Source organism: Rattus norvegicus, chromosome 8, assembly GCF_036323735.1.
Source record: "Rattus norvegicus strain BN/NHsdMcwi chromosome 8, GRCr8, whole genome shotgun sequence".
Taxonomy (NCBI): Eukaryota; Metazoa; Chordata; class Mammalia; order Rodentia; family Muridae; genus Rattus; species Rattus norvegicus.
Window position 1 is genome coordinate 65,763,494 of NC_086026.1, and position 12,704 is coordinate 65,776,197.

Sequence of the window (12,704 nt, forward strand, 5' to 3'; positions counted from 1 at the left end):
TAGGGTGAAGGAAGCCAGAGCTGGAGCAAGGACACCCACATAAGAGGCTCTGGAAGTAATTTAGAAGAGAGATGGTAGCCTGAAGAACATCGCTCATAACTTTGACAAGAATATTTTTGGTGAGCTTGTGAAGAAAAAAAACCTCATCGGAGTGTGTTTCTAGGATGTGGGAATGGAGCTAGCGAGAAGTATTGAATTCCAGAGCTATTTTGATAGTAGGATTTGCTGGCAAGACCAGATGAGCAGTGTGAAAAGGGAGAAGACAAAGACAGTCTCAAAGTTTTGGCACCACCAGCTAGAAAGATGGCGTCACCACTGACTTAGCTGGGGGAACTGAACAGTTAAGGGAAGGAAGGCTGATCAGAAAACTATAAAACTAAGGGACTTGTTAGAGTTCTAAGCTGGGAATTCAAACAGGCAATACCATACCAAGTTCTGAAATTCCAGACGGTTTAGGCTAGAAAGAAAAAGTTTAAATCATCAGCATGTAGCTAATAGTAAAGCCATGAGACTAGATAAAATCACTAAAGGAATGAGCACTGAAGGCAGGGCTGGGGGCAGGGGCAGGCACCAGCACCTAAAGAGCATGAGCTCTGGGAGGCTCCAGCATCTAGAAGACAAACGGAAGGAACAGTCTGCCAGAGTCACAGTGAGAGCAGAGAGGCAGCAGCATAAACACAAGGGAGCTAGCAACTATTAAACGTTATATGTCAAAGGATGGGAAGAGGCTGGCTGTGCCAGGTCCTTCTGGTAGATTGGATGAGTACTGAGAAATGGCATTGGACTTCACAAGAGGTTTGCCAGTGGCCTAGATAAAACTTGTAAGCTTGCATCTCCTTTGAAATTTGCTTCAGAGAGCATGGGAGAACAGTTGAATTCCATGAATATAACCGGTTCTTTCCAGGGCCTTCACTGTCGAGGGAAGGAACAAAGGAAGACCTCCACTGGAAGTTAGGTAGAACACAGTATCTTTGTTTCCTTCTGCTTTAAGAATTATATAAACACACTTTTAACAGTGTGTACCAATCCTGTAGAAGAAAGAACAAGTAATGGCCAGATGGGGCATAATTGCTAAAAAAATCTCTTCTTTAGTAACCAGGAGAAAATGAGGTCAAGGTAGAAGTGGAGGGTTTGTCCGCTTTAGCTAGGAGCATGCACAGTGGACACCTGTGACCACTCCCTTCCCACCACCTGCCTGGATCTGTCAGGAATTTGTCGGATTGCCATTCTTTCCCAACCTGATGCACATATTTTGATGGAAGAAAAATGTTATCAGTTTCAAGCTGATAACCAGTTGAAATGAGTGATAGGGAAAGCACAAGTAGCCTGACATCCCAATCAACTGAGACATTCGCAAGAGAATGCTGCTAAGATCAAACTAGGTCTCAGGAGCACTTTCTTTTTCAGGCTTCATTTATTTTATGTGTGTGTTTTGACTGCATGTATCTGTGAGTGCCCAGCATGCATACTTGGCGCCTGGGGAGATCAGAAGAGGGCATTAGATCCCTTGGTGTACGAGTTATGAGCCACCATGTTGGAGCTAGTATTTGAACCTGGGTCTCCTGTAAAAGCAGCAAGTGTTCTCAACCACTGAGCCATCTCTTTAAGACAGTGTCTGAGGCTGGAGAGATGGCTGAGTGGTTAAGATCATTGACTGCTCTTCCAGAGGTCCTGAGTTCAATTCCCAGCAACCACATGGTGACTCACAGTCATCTGTAATGGGATCTGATGCCCTCTTCTGGTGTGTCTGAAGACAGCTACAGTGTACTCACATACTTTTTAAATCACAAGACATTTTAAAAAAAAAAGTGTATTACTTTGTAGCCTGGCTGACCTGGAACTTTCTATGTAGACCAGGCTGGTCCTGACTTCACAGATATCCATCTGCCTCTGCCTCCCGAGTGTTGGGATTAAAGGCATGCACCACCTCACCCAGCTAGCCTGTCTTATTTGACCTTAGTATCTTTTGTCTTGGTTACTGCCCCCTTTTTTTAAAGTCTCTCTCTCCTTACTCTCGCAGGAGTGTTCTCCTAATTCTCCAGTCTCCAACCCTAATATTTCTAACACTTGCTTTTAAAATGCTATCATCTTGACCATGTTCTGTGGAACTTTTCTTCCTGGTACCTTTCTGGAGAATACCTAGCACTACCCATTGTTCCCCCGAACACTGACTTTCAGCTCTTATATATATAATCTTCTCTCATACATTACATTCCAGCTTCCCTCTCCCCCAGATCCATTCCTGCCTGTTTCCCTTCAGAAAAGATCAGACCTCCCAAGGACATAATCTGAACACAGCGTAACAAGTTATAGTAAAACTAGGCACATACCTTCCTATCAAGGCTGGACAAGGTAACCCAATAGAAGGAAAAGGGTTCCTGCAACAGGCAGAAGAGTCAGAGACACTGACTCCCACTGTTAGGAGTCCCACAAGAACACCAAGCTCCACAACCATAATACAAATGCACACGACCTACCTCAGACCCATACAGGCTTTGTGATTGTCATTTGTGTTTCTCTGAGCTCCTATTAGCCCTGCTTAATTGGTTCTTTGGCCCATGTTCTCCTGGTGTCCTCCATCCCCTGTAACTCTTAACCTTCCTCCCTTTCTTTTGCAGAGGTTCCCCGAGCTCCACATAATGTTTGGCTGGGGGCCTCTGAATCTGCCCACATTAGTTGCTGGATGAAGCCTCTCTAATGACGATTGGGCTAAGCTCCAATCTATGAGTGTGGCAGAATATCATTAGGAATCATTTCATTGACTTTGTTTTCTTTTTTCGGCCAGTTGTGATTGATTCTATCCTAGGTCTATGGGCTCTCCAGCCTCTGGTTCCTGGCCATCTAGGTGTGAGATCCCTCTCCTGGCATGGGCCTCAAATTGGACCAGTCATCTGTTGGCCACTCCCACAAGTTCTACTCCAACACATCTTGTAAGCAGTACAAATTGTAGGTCAAAGGTTTTTGGCTGAGTTGATGTCCCAGTCTTACCACCAAAAGGCTTGCCTGGCTACAAAAGCTGGTCAGTTCAGGCTCCACATCCCTACTTCTTTGTCTCAGGACACAGTTTCCAATTGTCTATAGGGTATCTTTATTTAATTATACTATAAGAATTTCAAACTCATCATATCGTCCATGTGTATGTCTTGTCCACGCACCCTGCTCTGCTCATAAGTAAGTACCTAATCCCTGACTGGAAGCCTCAGAATTACCTTGGACTCTTACTTTCCCTTCACTGTTCATTTTTATGCCCATTCATTACGCTCTCTCTAAGCTCCACTTTTTGTGTCTCTGCTCCCCATCCCGCCTGCGTTTAATCCCCTTCATGTGTCACATACCTCTTAGCAAGACTCTTTCTTCTCTCAGACCATGTTCTTTCTGCCTAGGATGATAGTGTTTACATGATGAATACCTGTTCATCTTTCAAGACGTCCTTTGTGAAATGTTTTCTAGCAGCCTCTACACATAGAAATTCATCTGACCTTCTCCAGTGCCTCTTCTGACACTTTCTATAAACATCTATTACAGCACTTACACTGTGATCATTTCTGATTGTCCGATGGAGTGTGTATTCTTCCAGAATAATAACTGAATATTACTCTACCATCTGTATTCCTGCCTCTCCTACCTTTCCAGCCCTCCTCTTTAAAAACAAAAAATAAGTAAATACCTTTCTAGCACATGCAAGTCTAAGACTCAGTCAGCCATCATCTGTATCCTCCTTTTCCACCTCTTAGAAGAACTTACTAGGAATGGATTATAGGCTTCCGATAGTCTATTAGATTAGAATATTGGGATAGTTAATTAATTGTTGTTAACTGGTTAATTAATAGTTAATCTATTGGTAGGAGACCTACCTGACTAAGATTTATACTTGGGCTATGATTGTAGCTCAGAACTGAACACTTGTCTCTATGCTCTGAGTTATTTCCTGTACTCATTAAGAAATGACTCTTATATGATGAGTTAAACAAAGTACCTGGACAACCCCGTTCATCTGGTCTATTACTAGGGTTTCCTCATCACATGGGTAACACATAAAAGGTAGCATATAAAAGCCAAGCTCTGTTACATGAAGTCTACGTTTGAGAGGAGAGATCATTGTTTTGGACAGAAATTAAGAGTTGGTTTTGCTAGGAAATGTCTGTTGAAACATCATTATACTTTATACAGATTGCAGTGGTAGAAATAATTCAAGTACTGGCTTGTGTTTTATCTAGCAGGAAAACTTACGGCAGCATAATAAGAGAAGGTTTCCTGCTGTCCATGCTGACCTTACGTACTTCTGCCTACTACTCAGGTTAACACACCCCGAGGGTCCATATGGCAGTGCAGCCACATCAACAACCAACAACCCAGAATTTGTGGAGGATCTCTCCCAAGGCCAGCTGCTTCAGAGTGAGTCTTCCAATGCTGCAGAAGGCAGTGAGCAGAGGCCTGAAGATGAGGTAAGCTAGCATCTCCTGTCACTGTCCACTGGAGCTTCCAAAGCAACTGGCATCCAAGGACTTATTCAGTGACGTGACTGCCACCTCGTGCCTTAGTTTCCTGGGCTGAGACTTGCCCAGCTTTCTCATACATATCTCTTGTCATATCTAGAGTCTTATCAATGGTTTTAATGACGTAGAGACAAATAGAATCTGTCTATCCTCAATCTGACTAAACATAGCTATTTCCTGTAATGTTCAGCATGCTCGGAAGCTGTTTGTTGTGTTGTTGTTGGTTTGTTTTTATTGTTGTTATTGCTGTTTTGATATAGGGTCTCAGGTGACTCAGGTGACATCTGCTAGAATTGCAGATGTGCTTGCCGGTCTCAGTCTTGACAAATACTTGTTTTGTGAGTGAATGGTTTAATTAAGTAACTATTAAGAAGTCTTCATGCCCTTGTTCAGGGCTATACGCTGTTCACAAGCCCTACAAGACAAAGACATATGTGCCAGATCACTTAATGAGTCCTCCTCCCTCCCGTAGGGCCCATCCTTCCCCAAAGCACACAGACATTCAGTATGGGGATGGGCAGTCATGGCCTTCACTTACAGATGACTTTATTACAGATGACTGGCCACATTCCACTCTTCTGTTTTAAGACAGACAAGAACAGCATCATCCATGTTTGTCTTCTCTCGTATATGAAAAAACTGGTTTGTTCATATACCCCGCTGGTGTTTCTAAAGATAATAATGAATGCTGGTAGCTTTTCCTCAACTTGTTACGTGTTTGCTATGGTGTGGGGTGGTGTTTGTGTGGGTGTATAATGCTCGGGATTTATGCTAAGCACATTTTCACTGGGCCACGTACTAGGCTCCTTAGTAGCTTCATGTTCCTAGGCTTCCAAAAAGTAAAACAAAACAAAACAAAAAAGCTGGAAACCTAATCTCTAATATACAATTTACCAAATGCAGAACTGTCACCATTCACATAGATTTGGAGGAGTACAGTACAGTACTACACTTAATACATAGATGCGCTTGTCCCCTTCGGATCTTGTTCACCTTTCTCCTCCCTGAAATAAGAATTCCTGTATTCATGGTGCATAGACTGATAGACTTTGCATGTGTTAAATTATGGAACAGAGTATGATGTGTCTCATTTAGAAGGCAAGAAGAAAGACTGGTGTCACATATCAGCGACACCACAGGGGGTTTTGTTTTGGTTCAGTGAAGTTTGGTTTGGTTTGGTTTGGTTTGGTTTGGTTTGGTTTGGTTTGGTTTGGTTTGGTTTGGTTTGGTTTGGTTTGGTTTGGTTTGGGTTTTCCAGACAGGGTTACTCTCTGTAGCTCAGCTGCCCTAGAACTCACCCTGCTGACAAGTCTGACCTCAAACTCAGTTCCGACTGCCTCTGCGGAGGACTAAAGGCATGTGCCACCATGCCCAGCTGACACTGCAGTTTTTAAAAGCATATTAAAAGTTGATTTGATCTGCTTTATCGAAACCCAGTATGTAAAAACTTCTATCTCAAAATGAAAGAACAAAAAAAAGGCTATGACTTTATAAAATTTGTATCTTAATGAACAATCATCAAGCTAAAGAACTTGTCTTTATTTTATATATATTGCTGATAATTTCCTGAGACTAAATATTAATTTAAATATCTGTCTGCTGTTTGCTATGGGATTAACTGATCTTCAGTATCAGTGAGGAAGGCTTTCATTAATTATTTTTAATCCCCATGCTGCCGCTTTTCCTTCACTCGCTCGCTGCACATGGCAGCGTCTTATCCTGACTTCCTGTGACAGTGCCTCCTTCTCTGGTTTGGGGAGGAGTGCAGCTGAATGTGTCATGTAGAACATCCCTGTCAGGAAGTGTAGAGGAAGGCCAAAGCGTGCACAGTCATGGTGCCCCCTTCTCGTCTTTTGGGATTAGTACCAAAATAACCCTTTAGACAACAAGGGTGGCAGTGCATGCCTGAAACCGCAGCACTCAAGCAGCTGAGGCAGTAGGATCACCGTGATTTTGAGTGTACCCTGGGATACATAATGAGTTTGAACCCAGCTTGTGCTACCTAGAGAGACCCTGTTTCCAAAAATAAAATTTTAATAGCCTTTTATTTCTCAAATTTGTAGTATGATGTCTTAAAGCACTGGTTTTCAACCTTCCCAATGCTGTCTGACCCCTTAATACAATTCCTCATGCTGTAATGACTCCCAACCATAAACTTATTTTCATTGCTACTCCATAACTATAGTTGTGCTATTGTCATGAATCATATTGTAAATATCTGATATGCAGGTATCTGATATGCAACCCCTGTGAAAGGGTTATCTGACACCCCCTCAGGAGTCCTGACCCACAGATTGAGAACCACTGCCTTAAAGGGTCTGTAGTTGAAATATCTGAAATTTGTATTTAATGCGTCATCATGGTATTTGACTGGTCTGGAGAGCTTTGGCTATCCAGGCCCCACAGGAAAGTGCAGCTCGTGTCCTCTTTAGATGTTCCTATTTGTTCCTATTGCTGATCGATTACTTGAGTGATTACTGTTTGGGTTTTGGTTTTTCATTTTGTTTTGTTTTATAGCAAAGAAGTAAACGAGGAGGCTGGTCCAAAGGGAGAAAAAGGAAGAAACCTCTTCGGGACAGCAATGCACCCAAGTCCCCCCTTACAGGATATGTTCGATTCATGAATGAGCGTAGAGAACAGCTTCGAGCAAAACGACCAGAGGTCCCATTTCCAGAAATCACAAGGATGTTGGGCAACGAGTGGAGTAAACTGCCTCCTGAGGAAAAACAGGTGATAGTTCTGCTGCTGGGCTCTCCTCGTGTTTGATTGTATCTCAAAAGTTACTTGGGGGCTAGAGAAATTTGGAGACTGGCTCATGGTTAAGTGCACTCACTGCTCCTCCAGAGGATTCAAGTTCACTTCCTAGCACCCATGGTAGGTGGCTGCCTGTAACTTCAGCTGATCTGACACCCCCTTCTGCCTCTGTAGGCATCCCTATAGACATGACCCATTTACACACACACACACACACACACACACACACACGTGTATAATATAATATAAATATCTTTAAACGATTTCTATCAAAAAAAAAAAAAAAAGCAAAGAAGATGGAAGTTGATTCGTAGTTGTGTCACGGTGCTTAGAAGACCAGAATATCAGAGGGGCTGACACAGAAAAAGCATAAGTTCAAGGCCCATCTAGGCTACAGAGTGAATTCAAGGCTAATCCAAGCAACTTAAGAGTCTTCAACTAAAGGAAAATACAAAAGGGGTTTGGGTAGTCGCTCGTAGCAGATCACTTGACTACCTTACACAGGTCTGGGTTCAGTGTCTAATACTGCAAAACAAACATGAAAAAAGACTGTGTGAAGCAAGGTGTTGAGACCTGGAGTGACAAAGTAAGTTGACCAGTGCCACCCACTTAGCTAGTGCCAAGCTGTGGAGAGAAACTGAAACTGCTAGCTTTGTGTACTGGGTTGGAGAGCACGCACCCTAAAGTCTATGCCTGCAGTCTCAGAACAAGATCTTTGTAGATGTAACTAGCTAAGGAGAGGTAAGACTGGTTCAGATGGCCCTGATCCATGACTGTGTTCATAGGAGAGAAAGTCAGGCCCTGGTGGAGAGGGGCATATATATAAAGAGGGAGGTAGAAATAGGAATTATGTTTCTATGAGGCCAGGAACAGCAGAACCACCAGAAAGTCAATGGGGAAGGAAAGGAAGACCAGAATAGCAGGATCTTTGTGGGTTTGTGTCTAGCGCAGTGAGTAGGAACTGTCCCGAGATTTGTCGTCCTGAGGGCTTGAGCCAAAAAGACTCTAGAATCCACCCCAGCCAAAGCAGCTACATTTGTATTTGATATGTATACTGAGTTAACAGAAGAATGTTTTGAAAAGTGGTTCAATATTAAGAAATTAAGAAATCTATCAAAGTAATGCATTCCATTGAACTAAATGAAAGTCATGAATAAAAATGAGGGGAAAAATCATTTGCCAAAATTCTTCAATTCACATAAGAATGTTATTTAAGAAAAGGATTTTATTGCTTTACTGACTGTTTTAAGTAGAGTTCTAGCAAATTTAACCACTATAGGAAATAAAGCAAGAACCAACTGATCTCTCTCCTAAGACAGAAACTAACCCTATTGCCCAGTGAAGGGACAATTCCTTTGTTAGAGAGATTGGAGGGGAATCAAGCACAAGCTAGCCATGCACTGGGTAAAAGGCCACTGAGGCAGAGGGAGGCTGGTAACTGGGCCGCTAGGCTTTGCATTACAGCCCCTGCTTCCCGGCATCTGAAAGATCTACATTTCTTTTATGTCTTAAGCTCTTTTATGACTTGCACTCTTTAAAATGGATTCCAGAAAGACTGAAACCAAATTGAAAAATACTGTCTTGGGAATTAATTGAATTCAAATTTTTTCAAAGAGATGAGATTAAATTTCAATTTGAAGCTTTGTGTTTGTGGTAGCAAGCCAATAGAAAGCAGTTTATAACTAGGGGATCATCAGCTGGGCATACCAGATTATTATTTCCTTTCTTATCTTCATTGCAAAGTTAATGCATGCACATGGTTTATTTTTTCTGATAATAGCAAAAGTAACGGTGGTTCTCTAACGATAGCCACTGTGGGCTGATAAGGACAAGGTTTTGTATGTGTTTGATCAACTTTTTATTTTGAAATCATTTCAAATGCACAAAAGTTATAAACGTAGAAACAGTACAAAGAACATACAGAAATCCTTTAAACAGCTTCTTTTATTAGCACAGTTACCATTTTTTCCTCTGAATCATTTAAAAGTGACTTACATATGCTGGCCCTTTATCCCCAGAAGATTTTTGTATTTCCTAAGAATAAGGATCCTCTGTTATGTAACTGATAAAGTCATCAAGTTCCCTCTTTCGTGTTAACATAGTGCTATACTCTTGCCTGCAGACACTGAGGTAACGTCTTCCTGTACAGCATCCATTTCTACGGCTTTAACCTAGTACCAGGCTGTGCTTAGTCAGATGTCTGTAGTTCTCCTCAGGCCGTTCCCAGCGTTGCTTTGTCTTACACCTTGGTATTCCTTGAGAGTGTGAACCCTCTCTCTCCCCAAGCTTGACCCTTCCTCCGCCCCGCCTCCCTCTACATGTGTCTTTTGTTTTGTTTTTACTTTTAAGAAAACATTCTTCACTTTCTGTTTGTCTGACATTCCCTCATGATTAGATTGATGTCAGACATTCTTTGTCAGAGTAGACGATGTGTACTACCCAGAGTATCACACATGCAGGTATATGGCCTTTTATTACTTATTTGTAATTTTATTGACTTTATAAAATTTTCCTTATAATTCATAAGCAGTCTATGGAGAGATATTTTAAAGACACATATAGCTTGTTTTACAGCAAAAAATTTTCCGTGATGCTGGGCATAGTCATCTTGCCCTTAACCCCAGCAGCACTCAGGCAGATGGCTCTCTCACAGGTTCAAGGCCATCTTCATAGTGAGTCCCAGGACAGCAAAGGACATACAGTGAGGCCTTGTCTCAGAAAAAGGAAGGAGAGATTCATGTGCTCTAAAAAGAGACCAGAGCCAGGCATGGCGGCACATGCCTCTTAATTCTAGCATTTATGAGGCAGAGGCAGGACGATCTCTGTAGTTTCCATTTTGTAGGCCCAGTTTGGTTTATATGAGTTCCAGGACACCAGGGTCTATGTACAAAAACACTGTCTCAAAAAAAAAAAAAGAAAAGAAAAGAAAAAAGAAAAAAAAAGGAAAAGAAAAGAAAGAACCCAAACTTAATATCCATAGATAAGTTTCACCTTACCTAATCTTTATTACTGTATTTACAAAATGTTTTGGACTCTTAACACTCCCCATACCAGTTGTCCCTTGGCTTTGTTTTTCTGTTCTTTTGTTTGTTTGGTTGGTTTTTGGGTTGGGAGGGGAAGTGGTGGTGGTGTTGTTGTTGTTGTTGTTGTTGTTGTTGTTGTTGTTGTTGTTGTTGTTGTAACAAGGTTTCTCTGTGTCACCCTCACTGTCCTGGAACTTGCTTTGCACACCAAGCTGGCCTCAAATCAGACCTCCCTGCCTCTGCCGTCCCAATTCTGGGCTTAAAGACTGGCCCCCAGCTTTCTAATCTATACAGGAATTTTACTCCTCCTCCCTTTGACTACTTGCTTGCATTCTATATTGGTATGATCATAAATAACTCACATCATAAAGTTTATTTATAATATAAATTTATTTTCCAGTGGTTTCTAAATTATTACTGTAGTTAGTTATTTGTTGCTTAAGTCGCCCCAGATTTGGGTATCCCTTATATCCACTGGGTCGGGGACAGATTTCTGACATAACCTGAGTCTGGGTTGTTCATTTACAGGCAACACCTTTCATACTTTCTTCTATCTAATTTGATGAATGAAATGGGCAAGGCATTAAGCAAAACAATTCTGGAGATCAATGGACTTGTTTAAATAATTAATAGCACATAATGATCAAAGCATACAGCTAAAGCTCTCTTAAAGTAGTCTCTGCTAGACCATAGGATGAGATCACACTTTAGGGCTCCACTCATCTGCTTTTGAAAGGGCCAATGGATGTATGAGATCATTCCCTCAAAATGAGTTGAAGGTAGAAAAACAGACTAATATTCCTTACCCTCCCCTGGGAACATGTGCCTATATGGGGTTCAGACCTCTAAAGAACTCTAGTGGCCCTGCGAAATTCTATCTGCAAGACTGAGGAGATGATGGGCTATACACTTCATGAATGTTTTATGATGGTGCTCTCAGTAGACTTTCCCTTCATTAAACTAGGAAAGGCATTACACAGTTTAGAGAGTCAGTCATCCATCCATTCATTTGTTCTCTAAATGGTGTTTTGTTTATCTGCTTCATGCGTGTATGTGTGTGTGCAGAGGTCAGGACAACTTTCAGGCACCAGTTCTCCCCTTCAACCATAGGGGTTCCAGGGATCAACCTGAACTTGCCAGAACTGAGAGAAAGCACCTTACCTACTGAGCCACCCCAACAGCCCTTGTTTATTTTATAATTGAAATATTTTATTCTATACTTGTGACCACTTTCAGATTCTTTCCTACAACATACTGACTGTATAATATTTTTAATGTTTTAATTGTACTGTTCTCTTTAAAAAGATAATTGATACTTCACCAAACATCTCAGGTTTGGTTTTGGGTTTTTTTGTTGTTGTTTTGTTTTGTTTTTTAAATAATCCCACATTTCCTTCCCAGCGCTACCTTGATGAAGCAGACAGAGATAAGGAGCGTTACATGAAGGAACTGGAGCAGTATCAAAAGACCGAAGCCTACAAGGTCTTCAGTAGGAAAACGCAAGACCGTCAGAAAGGCAAATCTCATCGGCAAGGTATCGAACTAAGTGTAGTTTGCCATATGTGACGGCATGTTGTAAAGCCAGCTGTTCAAGTGGCAAACATGAAAGATGTGTTTCTGTCATCTCTCTATTACTTACAAGTGTCACCTTAGAATTTTACCAACATCACACCATTTAGACATTTTGCTTGGTTTTTCATATCTAAGATTAACAAACCAAAACTATTACTAGCTACTTGGCTTTCTCTGTCTAGTTTCCAAATTAGGCATTTCTCTACCTTTAAACAAATCTGTCTACCAAACCATGTAACTCAGGGTCTGGAGAGATGGCTCAGTGGTTAAGAGCACTGACTGCTCTTCCAGAGGTCCTGAGTTCAAATCCCAGCAACCACATGGTGGTTCACAGCCAACTATAATGGGATCTGATGTCTTCTGCAGGTGTGTCTGAAGACAGCTACAGTGTAATATAGCTATAGTAAATTTTATTTATATACTCATATAAATAAAAATAAATAAATCTTTAAAAACAAAACATGTAGCTCAATTGCCCTAGTACCTCTAAGGCTTTTCTGTACCATTCCTCTCAGCCTCCATGAGCCTCTTCATTCAATAATTTATTTGTGTATGAATTCAAAAGGAGATCTGTTGAGCTTCTCTGTTAAGTCCTAGATCTTGTAGACACCAAGGGACTACAGTGAATAAGGGACAGCACTCATGTCTTCATGGGATCCTTCTTTCCTGTTGAAATGGACATCTCGTCCTCATATGTCTCGCTCCAGTTCCCATGTCCACCCACACTGGTCTGCCACTCCCTAGTCACAGCATCTTCACACTTGCACACCTAGGCTGCTAAGGCTTTTGGCATGTGTTTCCTACCTACCCTCCCACCCTCTTCTCTCAAAGGTAAAAGTGTTTGCTGCTTTCTAATGTC

At 41.6% G+C, this 12,704-nt stretch overlaps 1 protein-coding gene across 2 annotated transcripts in view; it reads left to right on the top strand.

Annotated features, from left to right (window-relative positions):
- Positions 1–12,704, top strand: part of Hmg20a (high mobility group 20A) — a 75,976-nt gene that overhangs the window by 47,806 nt on the left and 15,466 nt on the right. For both annotated transcript variants that reach the window (NM_001108150.1, XM_006243117.5), the window contains exons 3-5: positions 4,298–4,445; positions 7,014–7,226; positions 11,675–11,807. In NM_001108150.1, the coding sequence (NP_001101620.1) occupies positions 4,298–4,445; positions 7,014–7,226; positions 11,675–11,807 (494 nt within the window). The remainder of the gene's footprint in view (positions 1–4,297; positions 4,446–7,013; positions 7,227–11,674; positions 11,808–12,704) is intronic.